We start from the raw sequence: 26620 nt of genomic DNA, 5'->3' as shown, positions 1-26620 counted from the left end.
GTGTGTGTGTGTGTGTGTGTGTGTGTGTGTGTGTGTGTGTGTGTGTGTGTGTGTGTGTGTGTGTGTGTGTGTGTGTGTGTGTGTGTGTGTGTGTGTGTGTGCGTATGCGCGTGTGTGTGTGTGGGCTGGCAGCCGTGCATGTGTACATGCGCGCGTGTGTGCTCTTACGTGCGTGCGCGACTGAGTGACTGAGTGAGCTCACTTGTGTGTACTACTGTATGTGTAAAAGAGAAAGAAAGGGAGATCGCTGCCGGGTGTGTTTGCTTGTGTTTGCCTCTAGTCGGCTTCCATGCTCTAAAGGTGGTTCTCCACCAAACAGACTACAACAGACTGGCAGTCGGGTCTGATGTCGGATTCTGTCGGCTTTTCAGGTGTCCAAACTAAAGGTTCTGGTCGCCTCGCCACACCGCAAAAACTATTGCAAACTGCCGGCCGATGGCCAGATTAAATAACTCTCCGCGCCAGGGGGTGGCAGTAGTTTACAGCACTGGTCTGCAGGGGCCTTGTAGTCCTCCGCTTGGACCAAAACAAAACAAAACACAGCATTTTTGCCCTATAAAAATAAACGTCCGATCCACGAGTGATGGTAAGTGACAGGATGGGGACCTGAGGAGTCCCGTCAGCTTAGCAGTTTAGCTTCGCCCCCCCCCCCCCCCCGGTCTCGATATGTAAAATAATTTGTTACGCACCGCAACAAGCCGTGGCGTCGACTCGTTCCTTTTTCAATTACATGTACTGTTACATAATATACATACACTCTATATACGGTACCTGACCAAAAATGTACTCACTCCAAACAGCCCTTATGGTTTCATTCAAATAACAAATAAAAATTGTACGTTGTTTTATCAGGCCATATGGTAGGAATATCATAATATGACAGATGTGTAACAGCAACGTCAATTAATTTAAAATATGACAGGTGTGTACAGCAACGTCAATTCATTTAAAATGTTCTACATTGGCCTTTGAGCCATGTTTAGTTAGTGTGCGTATGTGTGTGTACGATTGGCGTGCATGCATGCGTGACGCGCCGCACGTACATGCACGTGCGTGTGTGTAAGTGCGTGCGCGTCAGGGCTGTAGTCCTGCTGAGACCCAGCTGTGTCTGCAATTAGCAGGAGGCATGGAATGGTGATTGTTGCCACGGCTACACTAATGCCAAGTGACAGGCTTCCTTGTGAAGGAGAGGGAAGGCCGCTGTGTGCCATAATACAGACACACACACACACACACACACACACACACACACACACACACACATGAAACACATAAAGAAACAATCCTGTCCATTAAAAGAGGAACTGTAGACGATTGAAGCTAGATCCCACAGCACTTCTGGGTTCGTGGCAGTCGTTTTGTTAGCACCCCAAATCGAATCCACATCACATCCCTGGTCAGGCACCAGCTCGGGACAACTAAATTACCCCCCCCCCCCAACCCCAAAACCCCAAGGGGCAACTTAGGGGAGGGCTGCAGCGCTGGCGGGGCAGGAGATTTGAGAAGTCTTTAAATCTGACTACAAGACATTATGCACTTAGGACAAAGGCTCTGTCTAATCCTACCTGCTCTGCTTTTCAGGGGCCCACTGCTGGTTCCATTCTAGTCCTGCTCAGTGTAAGAGGGGCCCATTGATGACGACACTCAATTACCATAGTAACTCACACTGGAAGGTTATCCCGACCACCGCGAGACCCCCCCTCACATACACCTTCAAATCCTTGCTCACCTCGTCACCTTAAAGCAGGACTAAGCTGATCCCCGGACCAAACGGCCTTTCACTGGGAGGCTGATGATGCCCAACGCCCAATACTGGGATGTTGTCATCCTCTGAGCTCCAACCTGTATTCTCTCTCTCTGCTGCCTTTTCTACACAGATCTTGGGATAGGGGTGGGTTGGGGGGGGGGGGTATGGTATGGTATGGCAGGGGCAAAGGCACAGGGAGAGCTCTGAAAGGCAGAATTGAAATAGAAGTTTCGGGGCTCAGTGAGCTTGCGGAGGCTTCAAACTGTTCCTTGTGCTGGCCCACACAAAGGCCGGGGCCGACCGCTGCTGTGCCTGAGCGCAGCCGCGACGCAGACAAAACAGGCCCAGTGTGCGTACTTAGAGCATTAGCCCAGACGGCTGTTAAAGACAGCTAGACCACTGAAGGCACAATCAACATAGCATCTGTATACTCGCAGAGGCAGAGGGAGACTCCACAAAGGCAAATGTTTATGTCACCGAACAGCACAGAATCCTGTTGATCCTGAGTGTCCTTTCAGGGCAGCAATGTAATGCGGCTCCTTCCACTGGCAAGTGTCAGTTCTATACCAGCAAGAGAGCCCAGATAGGGAACGACTTTATGAAAGCATGAGGTTCCAGTGTGCGTGCGTGCGTGTGTGTGTGTGTGTGACTGTGTGTGTGTGTGTGTGTGTGTGTGTGTGTGTGTGTGTGTGTGTGTGTGTGTGTGTGTGTGTGCGCGTACGTGTGTGCGTGTGCGCGCGTGTCTGTCAGGGGGAGGAGGAGTAGGTGGGGGCACATGTTGTGAGGAACTAACCAGTTGGAATTATGGTCAGCATCGAGTCATTGAGTAAACACACAATGAGCAACAGAAAAGCTATGCGGTGTAAAAAAAAAAAAAAGAAAAGAAAAAAAAGCCAGCGGCTCCGAGGCCCTGAGAAAAGCGAACCATTCTGCTGACAAAGAGCCGCTTAGAGGTGGATTGAGGGAAGGAGAAAGAGGGCTAAAGCACTTCTGGGCTCAGGGGGGGCACCGCGGGGGGAACCCAAAAGGAATAAGCTAGCAAGCACTTGAGGGTCCCGCCAAGCACCTGAATGGGAGCGAGGGGCGGCGGGGCGGAGGGGGGCATGTGGAAGGTGAATGGCCTGCTTTTAAGGGACCAATTTGTTCTCTTTTCACCCCGTTCCCCCTGCCCCTGCTCTGACAGATGTACAAAGACGGAGCGGCACTGGGCCACTTATTCAAGTACACCCGCAAGCAGCTGTCACTTTTGTCGGACAAGTTAATCAAACACATGCCACCATACCTCCCTTTTAGACAAGGAGAGCTGAGAGAGGGGGAGAGAGGGAGAGAGAGATAGAGAGAGATGGAAAAGGAGAAAAAGTGGTGATAGAAATGGAGAGATAGCATGCATATCCACAGTGGGACGTGACAAAGAAGTTGTCTCCTTTATAAACTTCCATTTCCCTCCTCAGGGCCTTTCCAGACTAGTGTCCTCCGTCTGCAAAGCAGCTCTGCAAACGCTGATGGAGGATTTATCCCTGAAGAAACCAAGAGGGGAAACAGAATGCTCTCTCTCTCTCATTAATTACAAAGACACTAAGCCGCTTACAGACTTCATTAAACAGAAGTGAAACCTTTTTTGGAGCGTGTTTTGAACAGTCATACACAGTCACAGTCATATACTGTAGGCTTTACTTACCACATTCGGTTGACCTTTTATTCGTATTTTATGTGTTTTCATCATTCTGACTGCAACTTGTTGTTTTCGTGTTTATATTGGTTGTTTTAATCCTTTTAGAGGAGATTTAGTTTTAACCTAAAGACATTATTTTCTGGCATGAACAAAAAAAAACAAGAAGAGGCATTAACGCACTCATTTTGAGATGTTGGGCTTCTACAGGATTAAATGTTGTGTTCTTTTCCAAAACAACTAATCTGAATGGATGGGCCAGGATCGAGGCTGGTCATTGGCTCTGAATAGAAATAATCTCTATCTATCTTTTCATGTTTTTATATTTGTATGTATTTTATATGGACCCCAGGAAGACTAGCTGTCGCCCAGGCGTAAGCTAATGGGGATCCATTCAATAAACAATATCTACCAGTACTTCAATACACACCGTTGACTGATATGTATCTTTCTACTGCTTTACACCCTTACGATGTATAGTGACGATTTACTTTGTGCCCCCCATTTTCTTTTTTTATGTGGATTCCATTCTGTTCAAAATGCCGCCACACTTAACCCATTTCGGCCTACAATTATTGAATGCTTTAACTATTGAAAAATAGCAGATATACATATCTGCTATTTTTGAAAAATTGTGAAAATGTGTGCACATTTTTCAATATATATTTTTTATATATATCTTTTGTAACTCAAATCTCTGCTTCTGGGGTTTCCCTGGAACAACATATTTTGAGATGGGGGTCTGCGGCCGAATACATTTAATTTTGGGGGTCCTTGACATGAAAGAGTTTGAGAACAGCTGATTCAGAGGAAGGTTTTAGAAGTCGGGTCAAAGACTGGGTGAAAGATATTCAAAGACTTGCACACATTTTCACGATCTTTCAAAAATAGCAGATCTACAAGCTCGCAGCGTGGCACTCGGTGCCGCGCTGTGAGCTTGTATATCTGCTATTTTTCAATAGTTAAAATAATGTTTAAAGTGGTTCAAATCTAACGCGACTCGGGCACGTTCCAGGTATTTGAGAGTTAATAGAGCAGCTCATTTCACAACCACTGCTGTTGTTATTGACACATCTCTGGTCTGGCTGGGAGTTAAGTTTGCATGTGACCAAAGCTCAGAGTTGATTAAATTGTTCACTTGGTGCAGCAGTGGCAGGGATGTAAAGAGGAGGGGCTTCATGATCTGAAGACAGCAAAGTGGTAAAGCGTCTCGGACAGTCAAGTGGTATGATGGAATCTCTCTCTCTCTCATCAGTCTGGTGGCCTTCTCCTTCCTCATCACCACCACAGTAAAGCCATGACTTCACCCAAAGCACGACAGCATGAAAAACAACTGTTACTTAAAAACCCATCAATCTCCAATCTTCATCTGACCCTGCACGCCAACCTCCTTCACAGCCGTCAGTGGCGGAATAAGTGCTCAGATTTCTTACTTCAGTAAAAGTAGCAATACCACAATATACGTAGAAATACCCTGTTTGATGCCATTCGCGGATTTCTGCAAAAAAACTAAACTAAACTAAAAACTAAAACTAAATTAAAACCACTCCATTCCCAAGGCATTGGCTGAATCCGCCCTCATATGTAGATATGTAGAATAAAAGTGACTGTGCCCTTACAGTACCAACGCAAAAGGGAAAAGATATATTTTTTTAATTTGTATTTTTTTTTTAAATAGCTGATCTACAAGATCAGTGTGAGCTTGTAGATCGTCTATTTCTGAATATCAAAGTAGAAGGGCGTAACTGTATCTTTTGTAATAGTAAACAAAATCCACAGAAACTTCCATGATCTGATTTTCATTTTCTTCTTTTTTTTTCTTTGTTAATTGTCTGATCTTCTTTTTGTTGTTTTGTTTATGCTTTTATGTAAAGTTTGTCTTGCCAGGTCCTATAAGTTTGTTTATGAAAAAAAAAAAAAACATATTGTTTATTTTATTTTTCTATTTTTTTAATTCACAGAAACCAGTAACGCTTTTATATAATTGCAATGGAGTAAGAAGTACAATAGTTGCCTCTGGGACATAGTGGAGTGGAATCATAAGGTACAAGTGAAAAATAGAACCTCATGAAATACTTGTGAAGTACGTAGCACTTGAGTTAACATACAGAGTTACTCTCCCCAACGCCGACAGCCGCGCGTCTGCCAGTTGGCAGTGCAGGCGCTGATTAAAAGAGCTTTAACTTTGGTCAACACATAAGTGCAATCTCGCCGCGGCTTTGTCAATCTGATAACTACCCAAGGTCAACGGAAATACTTCAAATCAATCAATGAGCTGCGCTCCTAATCCGCCCACCAGGCAAAGGCAGATTAAGTGTATAATTGACCCATGTAATCCCAGTATCTTCAGCCCCAACTCCCTGGGGAGGGGAGGGGAGGGTGGGGGGGCAAGGGAGGGGAGGGGAGGGGTTGGTTGGCAGCTCCAGCGCCACTGGGCATCAGCAATCACCGAACAGAACGTCATTATTGCTCTGTCCTTCTTTCACTCTCCCACTCTCTTTCTCTCTTTCTCTCTCTCTCCCCCCCTCCCGTCCTCCATGGCTGGCGCTGGTGGTGGCGGGTGCATCTTGGGGCAGGCAGGAGGCCACTGGATATCATTGCTGAGGCAGGATTTGTCTGAGGCTAAAGAGATGGCTTTTTTTAATCAATGATCTCCACGGGCCGCTAAGCCCCCCACCAACCCACCGACCCACACCACCACTACCACTCGCCCCCATGTCTGTTCGTGTTTAAGCACAGCTGTTTTAATCCGTACCACTCTTCAGTCAGTCTTTCAAGAACCCAAGGGGGGGAGGCTGGTTGGTGAATGTGTGTGTATTGGGGAAGACATGCAACTAGATAGGCCTGTCACAATTATTACATAATAATCGTCTAATCGCAATTATTTGACGTAATCGCAATTATTTTGTCATAATCGTCACAATCGTTTCCATGTTGAAAAAAGTTCAAATATTTTCAGATAAAAAGTATAGTATATTTCAATATATATTTCAAAGTATAGTATATTTCGAAAATTGTAGGTAAATAAGCTCACAACGCGTCGCGTTGTGAGCTTGTAGATCTGCTATTTCCACTATCAATGTTCTTTTTAACAGTACAAAGTTGTCAAATATGTCAGTCATTTCTTTGTATATTTAGGTTATGTGTCTTATCTTCCATGTGCAACTTCAAAGTCTACATAAGCCTAACAGAATTGTCAACTACAAAAACACAATTAAATTGTTAATCGCAATTATATAGGTTAGATAAGATAACCGTCGGCAGGTTAGATAATCACCCGCGTCACGGTTACTGAGGTTAGGTTTAGGGTTAGGGTTAGAGTTAGGCATAGTTTTACTGAGGTTAGGATTAGGGTTTGGGTTAGATTTTGGTGGTCGATCCAAAGGGTGTTCGACCTAATAACATGTTACCAATTATTTGAGTGACAATATTAGTGTCATAATTGTGACAGCCCTACACACAAACAAGTAAACTAATTCAGTGATTGTAAATAGTACAAGTGTCAATTTGTATATTCCACTGCAGCTGCAAAGCACAAACAACAGCCTATACCATACAATCCATCTGTACGCAGTAAAATCATGTTTTTGAAATGTAACCCTGAGAACGATTCTAGGCCTTTACACTCTAAAATGAACACAAAGGATTTCACTGAGTACAGATGGACACGCTTTCTAAGTAACATTAATCATTCTGGCTGAATATTACACGCACACACGCATGACAGGACCCACCCACACACACACACACACACACACACACACACACACACACACACACACCTGTCTTGGCAACAATTTTCACAACAATAAAAGGATAATACTAAAGCGATCACTTGATTGGATTGCGGGTCAAGGATTGTGGCTAAGTAAAAAATGGCATAAAATAAATCCGATTTGAATGTGTGAAAAATAACACTCAGGTGAGGAGAAAAAAACAGCCAGCAGCAGCACAGGCGCACAATAATTATTCCACACCTCTCCAAATAATATCATCTAATCATCTAAATAATAAGAACATTAGTCTGTTTCAGTCCAGAGTCCGTCCTGTACCATCTCTTATTTTTAACCACTTTAACCCTAGCATCCCTGTATCCTAGGCATGTTATAATAGAGAGATACAGAGAAAATAGGCAAAAATGGAGCAAAAGTTGCAGGTTTTGTGAGCTTGTAGACTAGCTATTTTGTGTAGAGGGGGGTAATGGGTCTAGAACAGACCCCTGGGTGACCCCAGTCAATGAAGTAAGCTATTTTCCGAACAAATCAAGCCTTACTTTCTTATTACCGTGTCTATTATTGACTGTACTGTCTGATAACAATTTTAAGTTTCAACATCAATCTAAAACCACATCAGTCTTAGATTTTTGTGTTACAGAAGCAGGTCAAACACCAGTAGAACATTTTCTAACACGCCCCCCCTACCCAGAAATCTATGCCACCACATGGGTATTAGTCACGCATTAACATGACTAAGACAACAATTCACGTCTTAAGACGCCATTGTTTGTTTAACGTTAGTGTTAGCTCACATATGGGCTGTCTGGGTGTCACAATAGATGTCACATCTGAAGTCCTGACACATTTATCACAAAGTAAGGCACCATTGCAGCATAATCTCCTTATGCTGATATGAGAATGCAGGTCTATGGAGTAAATAAATCTATGTCATAACCCCAATTAACTGCAAATGAACCTTGCATCTCACATCCCCGGGCAAAGTCCCACTCAGACATCACTCCATTGTAATGCCAAACCCTTCACCAAATGTCCTCTCTGGCACATGGGATTATGGAGCTTTGTGATTATTTTTGAGCAATAAGCAACATGTTGGGTTTTGCTATTCCTTATGACTTTTGGAAATGCAATATTAGTAGTACTGAAGTGATGGTGATTTATCTCTATTCTTGGCTTATCTACCACGCTATGAACTACTTGTATCCAATCTAGGGATGGGACGATAAGCATCATTATCGTTTATCGCGATAAAAAACACTTGCGATAATCGTGGAGATGTAATATATATTGTGATATCGTCCTCCGTCATGCACTGGGATCAATTCACCTTTTATTTGCCGAGCTGCATATCCGGTACCACATAAACCCTCTATAACTGCAAAGGTACTTATAAAATTATACGTACTTGATAGTCTTTTTTTCACTCTCTATCAAATGTCTTTGCCCAAAAATAGCCGATCTACAAGCTCAACGCGTCGCGTTGTGACACGTTGTGAGCTTGTAGATCTGTTCCCTCCCCAGGATAATGGATTTTGATTATCGCTATAATATCGCAAATCGCAATTTCTTTTGTCACAATAATCGTGATATGACATTTTCATATCGTCCCATCCATAATCCAATCACAGTGGTTCTATTCTATTCTATTCAGTTGTTACAAGGTAACACAGTTTAATCTTTTTACAATCAGCTATACGACCACAGTTCTTCAGGTCCAAATTATAACCCGTTGAGTGATTTCACCACAGTAATCTAATCAGCATAAAAGATGTGTTCCAACAGGTCACCAAAACATAATAAAAAGTGATGTGTTTTTCGTGTGCTCAGATATCCTAAAGATACATGATTATTGTTATTATGCTTTTTGCTCATCTTTTACTTTTTGGGGGCGGCAGTGGCTCAGGGGTAGAGTTGCCGTCTTAGAGCGCGGAGGGTTCCCGAAGGGTTCCCTGTTCGATCCCGGGCTCCCTCAGAGTTAGTGTCGAAGAGTCCTTGAGCAAGACTCTGAACCCCTAGTTGCTCCCGGTGAGCAGGTTGGTAGCTTGTATGGTTTCCTCTGCCATCGGTGTATGAATGTGTGTGTGAATGGGTGAATGTAATGCACAATCTCGGTAAAGCGCCTTGGATAAACCATTTACCATTTTACAATTTTTTGTTCAACTATTTACAATGAAAAAATAAATGTTTGTTAAAATGTTTAACAATAAGTTGCAGTGCAGCCTCAGGGGGTGTGTGGAGGTGAGCAGTGAGTGTGTCTTGTCTTCCGGGATAAACGGCCCTGCTAGGAGATTTACAGAGGAACATTATTTGATGTGGAAATCTCACCACCTCTCCCCAACATGCTAAAACAGACTCCAGGTGCGAGATAAGTTCCATTTTGTTACACAAGGAATATGCCAGCCAGAAAAAGTAAAGGAATGGAAAGAGAATCTTAGAAAAGGTTGAGAGAAAGGATGACCTAAAGGCGCCGGCGCGAGCACTAAAGGCAAACACATGCTCCTTCCGAAGTCGGGGCTCATGCAGGCTGTACCACCAGTGTCAGAAGTTCTGAATCAATTTGAAGTCGTATCATCTCACTTTTTGGATGCCGGAAGGAGCACGTATTGGCCTTCAGCCGGAAAATGAGAGAGAGAGAGAGTGAGAAAATGTTTACCAAGTGAATTGTTCAGAAAGATAGATGGCATGCATTGCAAGACAGGCCTCGCCCTCCATGCCTCTTTCTTGATCGACTGCTAATCATGCTGCTAGCAGCTAGCAGGTAGCAGCAGAAGTGAAGTGTGACAGTGCTTAGACAGATACAGACCAGAGAGGGGAGAGAGAGAGAGAGAGAGAAAAAGAGAGAGTGGTGTGTGTGTGTGTGTGTGTGTGTGTGTGTGTGTGTGTGTGTGTGTGTGTGTGTGTGTGTGTGTGTGTGTGTGTGTGTGTGTGTGTGTGTGTTAGGGATGGGACGATATGAAAATTTCATATCACGATTATTGTGACAAAAGAAATCACGATTTACGATTATCGCGATAATCAAAATCCATTATCCTGGGGTGGAACATTTGCAAAAGACATTTCATAGAGAGTGAAAAAAAGTACCTTTTACCAATTATAGAGGGTTTAAGCGGTACCGGATATGCAACTCTGCAAGTAAAAGGTGAATTGATCCCAGTACATGACAGAGGACGATATCACGATAAATTAAATCTCGACGATACAATTATCGTAAGTGTTTTTTATCATGATAAACGATAATATCGCGTATCGTCCCATCCCTAGTGTGTGTGTGTGTGTGTGTGTGTGTGTGTGTGTGTGTGTGTGTGTTTGTGTGTGTCAAGAAAAGCACATCAGAGCAGACTTCCAGAGTGCAGCCAGAGACACTTGGTGGGGGGGCGGTGGTGCCAGAGGGAGAGCAGATAGGGAGAGACAGGAGCAGTGGTCGGTCAGCGGCAGACAGACAACAGCGCTCTGCTTGAAAGACGGTGAGAAGAAAGAGGATACATGGCAAACAGTGGAGTCAAGATGCACCGACAAACACAAACATCCAGCAGAGCGGAGGAGGACACTTCCCTCCGTGGCTCACTGTCAGGCCAGCAGCCAGCAGCCGGATGCGGGGGGACAGGGGGGGGGGGGGGGGGGACGTGGCTCGTGCTCTGACACGAGCCACAGACAGCGTGTATCTACTGTATCCTACATCTAGCTTGAGGCAAGACCCAAATTCAGAGTGAACATTTTTAACTCAAATCTTTGCTTCTGTGGATCCCCAGAACAAGATATTTTGAGATGGGGGTCAGTGGCCAAATATATATATATATATATATCATTTTGGGGGTCCTTGACATGACAACGTTTGAGAACCACTGATATAGGCCGATTCTACAAATGTCTTCTAAATCCTAACAGTTTTCTGACAGTTTTCTGACTTTGTCAAGTCAGGGACCCCCAAAATGATATGTAAAAATGTTCACTCAAAACGTTGGTCTTGTCTTAAGTTAAATACAGAATACTGTAGATACACATGGGATGCGGGGACGTGGCTCACAGCTCGTGCTCTGACAGACACGATGCCAAAGACAGACAGGCGGACAGACAGACAGACAGACAGACAGACAGACAGACAGACAGACAGACAGACAGACGGACAGGCGGACAGACAGACGTGTCAACTTCCACTCACACGCACGCTCACACAGCATCCCCAAAAGCACACATGTATGCGAGCCTTACTCACGAACACAATCTGAGCGCTTGGCTGCAGAGGGACAATAAGTGACATTCTGTAACATGACCATTTCAGGAGGATTACGTGACCTGGACCAAGTCACCGGTGATTCCTTAAGACAGTGTTCTCTCTCTCTCTCTCTCTCTCTCTCTCTGTCTCTCTCTGTCTCTAGCTCACTCTTCCTTGACTGGATATTACTCTCTGCTTCAACTGCTTATCCTTATCCTCTTAAGCCTTCATTAGAATGTGTTTTAGGTTGGGGGTGGGGGGGGGGGGGGGTGATCCTTGGTCTTTGTGTAAGATTTATGACACACGCCCTGTTTTTTCTTTTAGCTATACATCCAAAATTATCCAAAACACACAAGAGTTTAGGTTCTGAATATTCTACAAAGTGTATGAAATGATTACAGAAGAATCGGTCAATTAACATCAGAATCTACCATCTATCCCAAGAGGCTACCTTGGGATAATTGAAAGTAATTTTATAGTATTTTTATTCATCTATTATTTTGATGCATCTAGATAGACTATGTATTATTGCGACCAAAGGTCATGACCAATGTGTCATCATGATGTCATCATGCTCTGATGTCACTGTGATGTCAGGGGAACCACTCCAGAATGGGTTTGCCGCTCTGACATCACGCTCTGGCTTCACTGTGATGTCACACAAACAGAATCCCTTTTATGCCCATGAAAGAAGACAGCAGGAGCGCTACTGGTATCCCTCAAACCACCGGTGCTCATGAAAGGGAATACAATGAGCAAAAAAAGGAAAAAATGTGCCACAGAGACACAAAAATCCAGGTCCAGGCACTCAGGTGGATTTAACAATAAAAGGCCTTTAATTCATGGGCTAGTACATTATTAAAAAACACCAACGCCCATATATGGAGTTCCCTGATGTCGTCAATATTAATGATGCCCTGTTAGAGAGATCCCTTTGATGCCAGGGGGTACAAATCCCTTTTATGCCCATATATGGAGATATGGAGATCCCTGTGATACAAGGGGAACAAATCCCTTTTATGTCCATATATGGGGATCCCTGATGTCCACATCCCTGATGACCACATACCTGATGTCCACATCACTGTGGCGCGACCTCGCCCTTTAGGGCAAGTTCGCTTGTGGCCCTGAGGCGTCTAACTAGTACTATACTATACTATACTATACTATACTATACTATACTAACTACTGTACTTCAGCATAGGACTACATGCTGAAGAGTAATTTTACATCACATAATTGCAGGGTCAACACTTGAAAAGACGCACAAATTTGTGCATGCATGCGTGTGTGTGGGACAGGCTGAGAATGTGACACTAGACCATCTTTCACGGTGAGGTCTTTCTTAACTCACGTTTGCTGAGTCACAAACAGAGAACACTGCTTGAGATAATCACTCCCTCGAGACTTGTCCACATTCCAAACAAACGCGACAAGACAAAAAAGACAATAAACAACAAAGTAGCACACAGTGTATAGAAACGAGAAGGCACAACGTGAAAAGGGAGACCTGCAAGGCAGCTGTGCAGAGGACTTAAGAGCTCAAAGAAGGAGCAAAGTGAGGGGAGCTCAAAAAATGTGACTTATCCCACAGCAGTTCTTGTTTTATCACACTTTAGGGGGCCAATCCTCCGGCTTCACTGAATGAGAGGCTCAGCAGTGAGGCTTCCGTCAGACACCAGAGACTGTGAGCAGGGTCTTTCACAAGCCTGATTATTTTGTTGCTGATTACAAGTTTGCAGGGACGTGCAGAGAATTTTAGAGAGGCAGGGGATGACATTTCTAAAAATGGCCTTTTGGTGGAAATATCGAAAATAGCAGACCTCCAAGCTCACAACTCGTGTTGTGAGCTTGGAGGTCGGCTATTTTAGGTGCTTGATAACACACTGAACTAAGCATAATCAAGTGAATACTGGAGATGTGGCGTAACGGCATGGATTTCTACACAGAGTGGGCAATTCCTTCAACATAAGATGCTACGTTCAAGTTCAGGAGAGTTTGGACAAGGCAATTCTCTTGAATGCTGCCTTCAGGTATGGCATGGAAAGAGGGCATTTGCATTTATTTCACCATAGTAAAAACTGCATTCATGGTCTGGAGAGGGCACTTTTTACAGACGGGTAAAAGGGCAGGGGCTCAAGCCCCCTTTGATGTCTAATTGTCTATGTGTACACGTGCCTGCAAGTTTGTCATGAAACCACACGAAGACGCCGTCTCACTGTTTCTTTGTTGACGTTGCATAAGCCTCCTCACTGCTGAGCATCCCTTTAACGGAGGACATGCCATGGTTTACTTACATCAAATAATCTCTCTACGTACACCTCCTCATTGACCTTGTCCCGCAGCATGTCCTGGGAGTGGCGAACGAAGGTCACGTAACCGTCCGCCACGTCCATTCCCGGTTTCTGCAAACATTGTGGGGAAGAAAAGAGAACGTCAAAAAAACATGGAAATGGAAAGAGAGACACTACCGCTGTTCTGACAACACGTTACAAACTTGACTGACACAAATGTAAAAGTGCAATGTCTTTATGTGAAAGGGTGCGAGGCTAGCGGTTGTGTTAGTCAATTATATGAACATTCAAGAGGCGTTATTAAATCGTCAATTTTATAAATGGCAGAGATGAAAGGTTTACAGTTATCTCAGGAGAGGCCTTTTAATTTGCCATTATTTCAAGACCTAAGGCTACGGGTCTTTCTTTTTTAGTAGACTTTCTGTCACAGAGATTTTCACTTGGCCACAAACCAAGTGACACAAACTGGGCATGTGCAAAGTGAACAGAGGTGTTGGAAGGGAGGGCAGATTGTCAGGAGAGACATGCCATTTAATCATCTTTACATATTCCTTCCCATCCCTTTATTCATTGAAGTCTTTTGGCATGTTTCCAGTGGCACCAGTTCATCTCGACTCGGCTAGGTTTTTTTCTTTCTTGTGCAAAGGTTGTGGATAGTATCCGCTATCTGCTACCTGGTAACCTTTATTAAACTTCAGTAACTTACAAATAGTTAACACTCTTCTTAAAGCCTAAATACTTCGATGACCATTTTCTAAAAAGAGAATAGCTGATCTACAAGCTCACAACACGGTGTGTTGATCTTGTAGAATAGGTGCCTATTTATATTAAATGTTCACCTAATATGACATGCCCAGAATAGGTTGATGTGGTTAACACATCTGCCACAAGTCTCTCAATGTGAAAATGAGTTGGTGTGGGGGGGGGGGGGGGGGGGGGGGGGGGGGGATGTTCCCAAACAAAAGTCTAATTTTGTACATTAAGCGTACAATTAACATCCTGTGACCCCATTCAGAGTAGGCAATGTAATGGCAGACTCTCTGACAAGGCATTCATTTAAGAAGTGCCACGTTGATGGGGCAAAAGTGTTGGCAGCCAAATACTCAGATCTGAGGTGTTATTTGAAGTCAAATTCAACCTACCCACAACAGCGTGGGCTTTTGTTATTATTTTATGTTGAAGTAATATTCAACCCACCCACCACAGTGTCCTATTTCTTTTTCGCAAGTTGAACTCACAATATACTGTATACTGCGCAGAGATAGTCTGACAGATGCCATTCATTGATTAATACATAGACGAATAGACAGACAGACTGACTGATTTATTAAATGACGTGTGCGTGTGTGTGTATGAGAGAGATGTAAGTCTCTGCATAAAAAGATTGGGTGTGTGTATTTTTATTAACAAAGATTAGCTGATGTTACCTCATTTGTGTACTGTACAGTAGATACTGTACATTCACTGTAGATGCACAGATTATTATACAAACTTAAATGCCCCTGCTTCAAGCGGTATGAATAATCCTTAACAGTAACCTGAGATTTCGTATCCTGATAAGGATTTTTCATCCATTCATACAAAACGTAATAATTACAGATTATATAGCTTTGAATTTTTGTTAGCTGTGCAAAACGGCTGCAAAACCTTTAACAGTCATCTTGAATTCGTCAATGAAAGGAAACACTGCAAATCTTAGTTAATGATCTATCAAGCTATATAATCTGTCGATCGCTCGATTACTGTCTGCTTGTCTATCCAACAAGTTGAAGAAGAGATGACAACAACAACATGATGTGATTTGATGAGACGTCAGTAGGTCAGAGTAGGGAGTTGAACAAAAATGGCACACCGGGAAAATATCAACTTAAGTCTGGTTGATATTCCTTCTACATGAATGCAAACTTGATCAACATCGTCATTATACACACACACACACACACACACACACACACACACACACACACACACACACACACACACACACACACACACACACACACACACACACACACACACACACACACACACACACACACACACACACACACACACACACACACACACACACACACACACAGCACACATGCATCTGCACACAATAAAAAAGGTAACTCTCACTTACAGGTACATCCACATACTTTGAGGCAGCTTTCACCTTGAGTTAGAGAAGATTGGGTGAATAAGAAAAGAGTTAGGTCTCCAGCTGTGGTCCTTTTCACAACAAAAGCTGCATAGTGAGATTGTAGCCTGTACTCTACAACCTGCTGAAATGGCACAAAGCCTTGTGTGGTGCTCTTAAACTGCAAGTAAGTGCACTCACATATTCAATAAATGTTCTCTTTTCATGTACTGGGGAACCATTTGAAGTATTAAGCTAATCTGACTTGAACACAAAATGCACTAAAGAGAGATGACGATTGCCTCTTACTGTGAAAGAGAGGAAGGAGGAGAACAGTGTGCCCTCGTCGTATCTGGAGAGCTTTGCCAGGCAACTCTCCAGGATGACAACAAACTGAGGAAAGGTGGACAAGATGAGAATGGCAGCATTGTCAATATGAATCCCATTCAGCCCAAGCATATTCTTCTGAATGTCTGGATTGCATTTCTCAAACCACAAATTGAATCAATAGGGATAAAGTGGTCAATTAATTAATAATGTAAGTTGATGTTTAACATAAAAAGGGAAAAGTGTGTGTTTGCTGCATGTAAATGTGTAATACACCTCTCAGAGGTTTAAGATCATTTTACCTTTGCTACAAGTAGGGTTATCATCTCTTTGACTGTCTCTTCAATGAGATTGTCAATCTGCGAATGGTACTGCCTCTGGAAATACAAACGGGTTGTTACCAATTTAACTTGCAAAGTGATATTCAAGGGGGCACAGCAATCCATTTTGTATCCTGTGTTATTTGTATAACTTGGAGCATCATCTATCAGCATCTGTTACAGCCATAAACTAGAAAGTGTGGTTGCCGTGACACGAGTCACACTTGCAAATAAATATCTCTGTATCTGTCGATCCTTGTCCCTATTTGAGCGTGTGTGCTAAACCATTCCATCCTTGTCCCTTTTATGCCCATATATGGAGATCTCTGACGTCATCAATATTAAGCCCGTATCTTGTAATGCCCATATATGGACATACTGTGTCAGTCTCATGTGGTCTATGATGTCAGACATCTACAGTATGATGTCACAAGTTTTAATTTAAGTGTGTGTGTGTGTGTGTGTGTGTGTGTGTGTGTGTGTGTGTGTGTGTGTGTGTGTGTGTGTGTGTGTGTGTGTGTGTGTGTGTGTGTGTGTGTGTGTGTGTGTGTGTGTCTCTCTCTCTCCCTATATGGAGTTGACTATCATCACCTGGATCTCCATATATGAAGAGGGCAGGTGGCGGTAGGTCAACACAACACACACATGGAAAAAGCTTTCTCTCTCTCTCTCTCTCTCTCTCTCTCTCTCTCTCTCTCTCTCTTTCTGAGATTCTGAGTGCTGGCCTGGCGCTGTCCATCATTGTGGTGCTGAACCAGTCACCAGTCGATGCATGCAAGCTTGTGTGTGTGTGTGTGTGTGTGTGTGTGTGTGTGTGTGTGTGTGTGTGTGTGTGTGTGTGCAATATCAATATAACATTGATATATTGCCTAGTGCCTACCCTAATGCTGTATACAAATGTTTACTTATTATGGCAGTCAAATAACACAAGATTTGAAAATGGACTATGTTCCCCTCATTACATTAGTTAGAGCGATAGCATTTTATTTGAAATCCCCTGGGATTGTTGGCGTCTATTTAACAGTGACATAAAAGGCTATGTCAAGCTCGTATTAGATATTGAAGGATAACAGGAATTATTATTAGGGTCATCTATGTCATTTGAACTTTGGGAGGAAATGGGAGGTTAGGAAGTGAACAGGCAACCACATGAAGGTCAAAGGCAAATTAGTTTATACAAATGCATTTAGCATGATCTTACACACTTACTATTACTCAAATGGCTGAATGCTAATTGCTGCAGCATGCCATAGACTGCTAACATGCAGACAGCTAGCATGAAATCACAGTCTACTGTATTCTTTTATGAATAGATTAAATAGTGCTTTAAATGTGTTCAAGCAATTAATTCTGTTTGTTTGATTAATTGGCTTCGGTCTCAATGTTCTGCAATTGATATAATGAATAGTCTTGGGAGATCTTGCTAATGGGCAAGTCTGTTTTAAGCTTTAATAAGTTAAACACTAAGCTCTATTCCATTTGTTTCACTCAGGCATGTAGCACCAACAGCAAAGCGAAGGAGGACTAAGGGCTAATTAATTAAACTTTAGTAATTGGTATCAATCTCAAGACGGCGAATATGTGAACTCACACTTCTACTCCATGTATATTCAAACTAATCTACACATATGCTAATGAAATCCAAACAATTCAAATGCAGGGAGCAGGGGAGGAATAAATGCAGACTAATTATACATATGGGACAGAGGGCGAGATTTCAATAGAATTGTTTGACACACTTACCCAGTCTCTAACAAACTTTCACAAGAAAGTGAAAAAAATAAAACATAAATGAAGGAACAAAAAGATAAAAGATAGAGGAGATAATGATAATGATATAGGCATTGAAATACTGAGAGAAGAGACCAAAGAGGCAACGACAAAGAAAGAAAGAAAGAAAGAAAGAAAGAAAGAAAGAAAGAAAGAAAGAAAGAAAGCTGCTAATCGAACAGTTATCCTTATCAGAAGTCTCTCTTGATGAAATGTGAGAAAATACAGTATTTAACATTTAGAAGATAGCGACTTGGACCTATCTGGGTCTGTGTCCTCAAAATATACCATAAATTAAATATATATATATGTAATACTATTTGACTGCGTGGCAGGCAGTGCAATGTGTCATTGTGGAGGCGTCTTAACCAGCATGTTGCTGGTCAAAGGCAGACAGACGTAGTGTGAAAAGGTGTGTCGTACCTCCTGACCCAGCTCCATGGCGCAGAGCTTGGCAGACTGAGCCTTGGCGTCCACCATGACGTTGAACATGGTGCAGATTGACTGCGGCACACGGAAGTCGGTCGCCCGGCTACTCTTCTGAAGCTTGGCCTCAAATGCCAGCCGCGTACTGCAGACCATGGTGAGATAGGAAGGCACAAGGGGGACATATAAGTCAGGTAAAGGCGATGTTTTGAGTCAAATGGACTGAAACCCTTCATGCTCCACTGAGTATTATCAGTCGGATGTTGCGATGGCACAGTTGGAGAAAAGAGTTTAGGTTTTACACAACAATCATAATTTATTTTTGTGTTTTATTCCCTTTTGCTTACCATATTTATTTAATATTGGGTGTTTGAGTGATACTGACTTTCATTCATTTTAACTATACTATTTAAAACCTTAGTGTTAGGATGAAAGTATCTATACCGTTTGACACAGGACTCTATCATGTCACTGGACATCAGTTTGAGTCGGGTCTCCAGGTGTTTGCCAAACTCCTCCTCGGGCCAGTGGAGGTCTCTGATGAAGGTCTGGAGAGCGTCCAGCTTCCAGAACAGGTCCTCTGACGTCCCCGAGCCGTTACTGGAGGGGCCAGAGTTCAGTGGTCAGTTTCACATTAGAAGACAAGAGTCCCAAACAAGGAAGAAATCAGGGTTGGAAAAGAGACAATGGGGAATGAGTAGGTCTGAGGATTTAATGTTAGGGATTATTAGTATTGTCTAACTAAGTCAGTGGTTCTGAAACTTTTAATTTCCAGGAACCCCATAACACTCACAAATGGAAGTTGAAACTCTCAGAGTTACAGACCTGTAGATCAAGGAAGGTCCTCAAGGAATTTGTACCTGGTGTTATGGTCTTGTAATTTGGCATATGGCAGTCAGTCCAAGGTAAATATAAAGCAAGCACAAGCCCATGCAGGCTCTCTATATTGATGGTTAACAAACTCTGGGACACACTGGGACATATACTGCACTCAGATATTGTTTTACTGCCAGTCAGCAATGAAATGTGTGTGCGTCAATAATTGGGCATTCAAGCAGCAAACAAACTAAGAGATTAAACTATTTTCGTGACACAGGAAGTGTGCTTAAAGCATGTCTATAATATAATTATAGAAGAAAGGAAGAAGAAGGAGGGACGGATGGAGAAGGAACGATGGACAGATGGTTAATCAATTTCATCTCAATGAACTGTCATTGTGAACCACTCACATGTGCAAGAGGCTTAAGTCACTTGGGTTAATGCTGTGTGGGGGCCAGCGTTGCTGGGATTACTTGGAGTAGTGTGTACCCCATTCCCCAATGACTTATCAAGCCCCCCAATAGAAGCTACCATAACCCCAACTTCTACAGCCACAGTCCAGTGCACTGGTTCTCAATATGTGTGGACTTATTGGGAGCGTCCTTGAGTCGTTCCCAGCTAAATCTAGTTCATTGTTCGGAACCAAATGGACCCTTACAGGTCTGTAACTTTGAGACTTTACAAATCTTTATATTTTTTCTGAGTTACAGTAAATTTACACTTTACTTTAGTCTCTTGAGGCAGACTCTTGGCTCACACAATTTCCGAATGCTGTACATCGGAAGCGCTGAAAATGTGTAGAAAATAAAACTCCACTTCCATTTTATCTTTGCAGTAGCATAACTAAGTCATACTGGAAATCAATATATTTATATACAGTACTGTATATATTAAATGTATTTTAAAACAGATTCGGGAAGTGCAGTTACAGTAGCATTCAAAGATTGTGCAAGCGATGCCTGGCTTGAGAGACCAAGGTCTCAGAGAGAGAAATCCTATCAAATCGGGGGCATAATGCATATCAAAATGGCAGTCCTTGAAATTAAAAGGTTGAGAGTCACTGGTCCAGGGGATATCAGGCCAACTCCCTCCACACCAGAATCACCAAACCCCAGTAGCAATCTGCCGCTTCACAGACTAGTGAATCACTGGAGGGAGGGCAGGGTAAGGAGGAGGGTGTATGGAAAGATATCAATTCATAACATAATAGTCAATAATGAGAACATGCTGATTTGAGTTATCAAATTGTCAAGTCAATATAAACTTTGTAAGATCTCTCGTCCATGAGAAATTGTTTTATTTTGGAATAATAATTTCTTTGGTTTGTATTTGTGATTTTCAAAATATTTCTGAGTTATGAATTCACAGCTTTCCACTCAAACACGTGCAGAAGGAGAAAAATGGATCGCTGTCATAAGTCCTCCATTTTTCAAACTGCCTATACCTACTCTAACTACACGCCCCATGCTGTCACGTTGGCATGAACATGGTTTCACAGGAAGGTAGGCCTGGATATCCACAGAAGAGTGACAGATCTACAGTACATGGTCTCCAATAATCTCACATTCCTTTAGTGCCCTAAGCGCTGCATTTGCTTTTTGACTATACGGTAGTTTCGCGAGTTTGGCTCACGAACATATCGCCTGAGCTTGGGAATAGTTCCAAATTAAACAGCTCTAAACATTGCTGATGGCATCCTCTCTTTAACAGGGAGCTGAATTAATTACAAAGTGGAATGTGACGGTGGAATTGCAGTGCAGTCACTCAGTCTCATCATGTTTTTACAAACGTGAGAGTAGATACCATTGGCTGCTTTTACGCAAGGTCCCAAGCAAGGGAGTTGGAATCCTGAGCTGTCACAAAAGGGTGACACTCAGGGAAAGTACGTTTTTTGACGCCTTTTTTTACCCTGTTGTTAGTGCAGACAATGTTTCACTTAAGTTTGGAACGTGGCATGTATAATGTGTCAAGTGAATCAAGAGGTGTGACCAGGGTGGCGTTTAATTACCATGCCTAAATATAGCCTGATTATGACTTTTACACTCCCCTACAACCTATGCCTGCTTACACAAATAGTACAAACCACCATTCATCTACTGTAGTATGCAATACAGTAGTATTAATAATTAAGCACTCAAACTTTGTTGACTGGGGGGGTCTATCATTGGCCCCCTCATTTTCACCCCCCAACGTCAAATGCTGAATGTTCACATAATTATGATATGCCCAGAATAGGGATGCAAGGGTTCAAGTGCTTAAGTAGTAATAACACATATAATTCTAAATGCTCTCAAACGTTTTCATCACAACGATGAGTGTATGCACATATGGGTTTTGCCTTGCACCAACTGTATAATCCCTTACAAAAAGCATATGTAACTAGAAAGGTGCAATTCTGGGAAATTGCGATTGTGGTTGCACTGAGGCGAGTCACGAGGAATCCACTGGGAAATGAAATCTGTATTACCATTTACAGCAGACAAAGTACAGAGTGAAAGGTCAAGTTCACTAAGTATCGACGATTTATGATTTTAAGTGGTTAAGAGTCTATGAATCTTTCTATGAAATCGATGAGAATCTCGTTTATACAATATGTAGAGGGGGTCCCTGCGTCATCTCTAAGGTGTCCTTGGCCTGAAAACGTTGAAGACCCTTCCATTATATATTGTGATGTCAAGTGAAGCATGACCAAAAGCCAATGACCAAGTTTCTCTTTCTCTGCAAAGGTTAACAAAAAGCAGGTTCACTTTGCTGAAAAAAAAAAGAAAAAAAAAATCTCTGACCTAGAACAATAGTGTGTTGCCTACAGCAACCACTCTAATAATCATAAAAGCAGGGGTCCCACCCCTATAAATATTATTTTCATCCAAGGCACCCCTACATTATATTCATAATTTTCACTCCCAACACCTTATATTTATGCCATATTTTAGTGATTATGTTTCGAGGAAAACGTAACTTGAGACAATAGCCATTTTGATTAGAACTGACTGAAAATAACTTATAAAATATATACTATAAATAATGTAAAATTATACTAAATATTGTTTTAAGTGTCCAAATGAATTTCCGAATATTATCGAATTATCTCGCGGCACCCCTGGACAGTGTGCCCCGTCACCCACTTTGAAAACCCCTGATAAAAGAACCAATAAACAGGATAGGCTCTCCTTCCTCTGCCACTGTAATAAAGACAAAAAAATGGACACAATCTCTCAAAGGAGTAGGCCAGGTGTTACAGTAGGTACCATGTTCATGCCAAGGACATGTGCGCGTGTCTCAGGCTCTGCAAGACAAATACACACTCTGAGTCATAAATAGCAGACATCCAGTTGGGCGCAGAAAAGCTGGGCATTTGTGGAAGGTTAACACTTGGCACTGCTAGATTTGGTACTTTGGGCATTTGGAGGTTGACATTTTGCAGATTACTTGTTATACTCCTGTGGAGAGGACACAGCAAGTACAGACATGCAATTATTGGTTAAACAGGATGTGGTTCTTTCCAGGTGTGCTGATAAATTATGGTCAAAATCTCAAACCTTAGATTTTCTTCAAACTCTGAACATATCAGACTATTCTGTCGAATTATTGAAATTTTAGCACTCATGTATTCGACACACGTATGTTGTTGAATGCATTGTATTACTTGATGACACTGAAATGGGTTTAATTACTCAGTGTAATTTAGAGAATAAATAATACATCTTCAATGAATATATCATTTGAAATGAGGTGTGAAATGAAGAAGACATAAGATAGAGTGCACTCACTTGACAGGCTCCCAGGATTCCCTCTCGAAGCCTCTGTGAATGGACTGAGCGATGGAGGACTCCATCAGGTCTACATAGCGCACCACCAGGGGAGCATAAAGGTCCTGGAGGTGTTTATGGAACTTCCCATTGCACAGGTTATCTAAGAGGAAACATGACAGCAAAACAGGAAATTACCTCAATGTTAATCAATGAAGTTGGCGGTCTAATTGTTTGCAATGCACTTTAAGTCCATTGGTAAACTGGTCTGCATTTCTATAGTTCCCTTATCCAAAGTGAGTTACAAAGTGCGTTACATTCACCCGCCAACACCCACACGCACACGCACACACACACACACACACACACACACACACACACACACACACAATGACTGTGCAAGGTATGACACTCAGTGGGAGAGTATTAACAGTAATACAGCATAATGTACAATACATGTGATATATATTTCTGATAATAAAGGCTATTATCTTGGAGTGTTTCTGAATGCCAGTAGTCATGGTCTAATCTGAGTGGCTCCCAACTGGTAAAAAGGCAACACTGACAAGACCACAGGAGATAAAATGGACGCCAGTGTGTGCTAATGTGATGCCTCACGGCTCCACGCCATGTGTGTCTTCTTTTATCTTTTTCTCCCTTTGAGCATTCTCTCCCTCTCCCTCTCCCTCTCTCTCTCTCTCTCTCTCGTGTGGGAGTCAAGGTCAATGATACACAGTAGGTGCTATGTTTGTTGTGGCCCTTGATTGCCAACATCCGCAATTAGCCACTTGAGTGGCTGCTGTCCACTTGGATGTGTGTGTCCGGCAGTATGGACGCAGGGCAGTATGGACGCGGGGCTCGCCGCACTGCCAGGCAGAGACTGCCCCACTCCTCATTAGCTCCTCCAATCATGTCCCACTTTGTCGCCTGTCTAGAGCTAAGGCTATTTACTGCCACATATCAGTGAAGCGCTATGCGGTGGAGACAGAATAGATGACCTTCTGCGAGAACATGCCCTCGTGATATGGGTTTAACCACAAGAAGGCACAAATAGCAGATCTATAAGCTTACAACATGTCACGACTGAGCTTGTAGAGCAGATATTTTCGTCAAAAAAAATTGGTTTAGTTAGCTACAATTTGGTTTAGTACAATCTTATTCACTATGACAGGATAGTGAAGCAAAGTTGCATCCTATTACATTTCTTAAAAAAAGCATGAACATTTCCTAAGTGCTAAAAATGCCACACTCTATTTTATCTATTTTACCATGAGCTGTTGTAGCTATGTCCACTGCTATGCACTTAATCTGCGGCTTTTATCCCTCACAGATGGCTGTACCAGAGAATCGAACAGTGGCCAATTTGCAATGGCTCTAACTAGCAAACGTAACAAGCTATTTGCCATCCACCGCGTTCAGCCGGTGAATGAGAGGACAGCACTCTGTCTTCTCCTTGACTCCCAGATGACAAGTTAAAAAAGGGAAGCATTCCCTGGGGACAATTAGCGCCCTGCGTCAGTCTACGTTGACGACAGTGAAGTGGATCCCTTTACAGGACTAAGCTCTCCTGAGGCATCCGCGCGGTTCATTAGAGAGATGGCTGGCCTGCGGTAACCACAGCGAAACCTGTTTCATTGTGTTTTGTGAATCGCTCGTGGCATCTTTTAACACAGACAGTACAAATGTGCGAAGGCTTTGGGGATGAAGCACAAACTGCTACACACCTGCTGCATATAGATTGGTTGACATAACATTCTTGTGTGATTTGCAAATTGGTATTTTGCATCACAATTTGAAAAATGTGCAGTTAATGTTTTGCAAATAATACCACAAATTATAACTGAAAACAACACTTGGCAAATAAACGTATATCGTCGCTGTCGGGCAGAAACCTCTTATCTGCAAGTTTCAAATTTGTTTTTTTATTTTGTAAATTAAAGCCCTAGGCCTACATCATACAAAAGTGTCGCACCAAAGTAGTGAAAACAGAAGATCTACAAGCACACAACAACTCGCACCACGAGGCGCTGTGTACTTGTAGATCTGCTATTTTCACTTGTAGTTCTGCTATTTTAAATCGTTTTTAAAATAATAACAAAAAAAAAGATACAAGGGTCACACAAGGTTTCCACCCGACAACGACTATATATTAACCATGCACATTTGAGTGCGCACAAGCGTGCCAGGATGGATGGCACCAGGGCTCATCACTCCTCACTCACAGTCCGTCCTCAGGAAGTCGTTGAGCAGCTGGAAGAGGGGGAAGCTGTCCCAGCTGTCTGGAGGCTGAACCTCCAGAGCGGCGTCCATGTCCAGCAAGTAGAGGGACAGGAAGGTCTCTGCGTGCTCCACCATCAGGTCCGACCACCACGCAAAGGCCTGGAGCAGGAGAGAGGGGAGGAGAGAGAGAGACACATATAGAGGGAGGACGAGACAGTGAGACCGAAAAAACAAACAAGCAAGAGAGAGAGAGAGAGAAAGAGACAGACAGACAGTGAAAAAGAGAGACAGAGTAGGGGGGGTACAAAATAGAGCTAGTTAGATCAAGAAAGTGTACGTTTGAACACACCTGATGAGCACAGACTTTTCATAGCGAACCAACGCTTAACAGTTTGATTCTCATTCACTAAGAAGGTCAGGAGAGGAGGAGGGGGGGAAGGAAGGGCAACTCCACTGATCTAAAGCAAGGCTCTGGGTTCTCTTGCTATTTACACAATAAGAACTCAAGCTGTTGCCTCAGAGCTTTCACCGGGGCGAACTCCGGCAGGGACACTTCACAGCTTGGAGCGGGAAAATGCCGTGCTCTGGCACAGAGATTCACTTTTTTTTTTTTTTTTTTTCTGTTGGCCCACAGAGGAAGCAGCAGTCGCTACTTGACAGCCCTGGTGGGGAGATACTTAAACACACACCCACAACTCCTTCACCGAGTCAATCATATCGTCGTTGTCGGGTGAAAACCATGTATGTCCAAAACCGTTCGTTTTGTATTTATCATTTGAAAATTGATCTAAACTAGTGAAAATAGCCGATCTACAAGCACATGCAATGCGAGGCGTTGTGTGCTTGTAGATCTGCTATTTTCACTAGTCCTGTGCGACAGCCTTGTGTGATGAAGCAGGGCTTTACTTTACGAAAAAAAACATTCAAATTTGAAACTTGGAGATACAAGGTTTCTGCCCGACAGTGACGATATAAGAGGCTGCGGGCGCCAGTGCAAAGTCTCCCTGTAGGATAGATGCAGTGGAGTGACTGTTAGGGGTTATAGCTCTCATGCACGTCATCCAGAAAATGTAAATAAAGTGGAAAACAACCTCAGCTTCCCATGCGCCTCTCAGCTCTCAGCATTAACCTCCGCAGAGATGAAGTGCAGAGGATCCATTGAGTAAAGTTATTCACATCGCATCCCGTCTACATCGTGTGATGTGAATGT

General features: G+C 42.9%; 1 protein-coding gene across 3 annotated transcripts in view; it reads right to left on the bottom strand.

The window, feature by feature from the left end:
- cadpsa (Ca2+-dependent activator protein for secretion a) overlaps positions 1–26620 on the bottom strand; it is a gene marked incomplete at both ends in the record, with an annotated part of 143171 nt that overhangs the window by 8065 nt on the left and 108486 nt on the right. For all 3 annotated transcript variants that reach the window (XM_080728398.1, XM_080728399.1, XM_080728400.1), the window contains 8 exons: positions 13661–13768; positions 15783–15815; positions 16089–16172; positions 16409–16483; positions 18620–18767; positions 19067–19222; positions 23212–23353; positions 25413–25569. In XM_080728398.1, coding sequence (XP_080584524.1) covers positions 13661–13768; positions 15783–15815; positions 16089–16172; positions 16409–16483; positions 18620–18767; positions 19067–19222; positions 23212–23353; positions 25413–25569 — 903 coding nt within the window. The remainder of the gene's footprint in view (positions 1–13660; positions 13769–15782; positions 15816–16088; positions 16173–16408; positions 16484–18619; positions 18768–19066; positions 19223–23211; positions 23354–25412; positions 25570–26620) is intronic.

Source organism: Nannobrachium achirus (genome assembly GCF_963921795.1).
Source record: "Nannobrachium achirus genome assembly, chromosome: 6".
Taxonomy (NCBI): Eukaryota; Metazoa; Chordata; class Actinopteri; order Myctophiformes; family Myctophidae; genus Nannobrachium; species Nannobrachium achirus.
The sequence above is the reverse complement of the archived record's forward strand: the minus strand, read 5'-3'. Positions and strand labels throughout refer to the sequence as shown.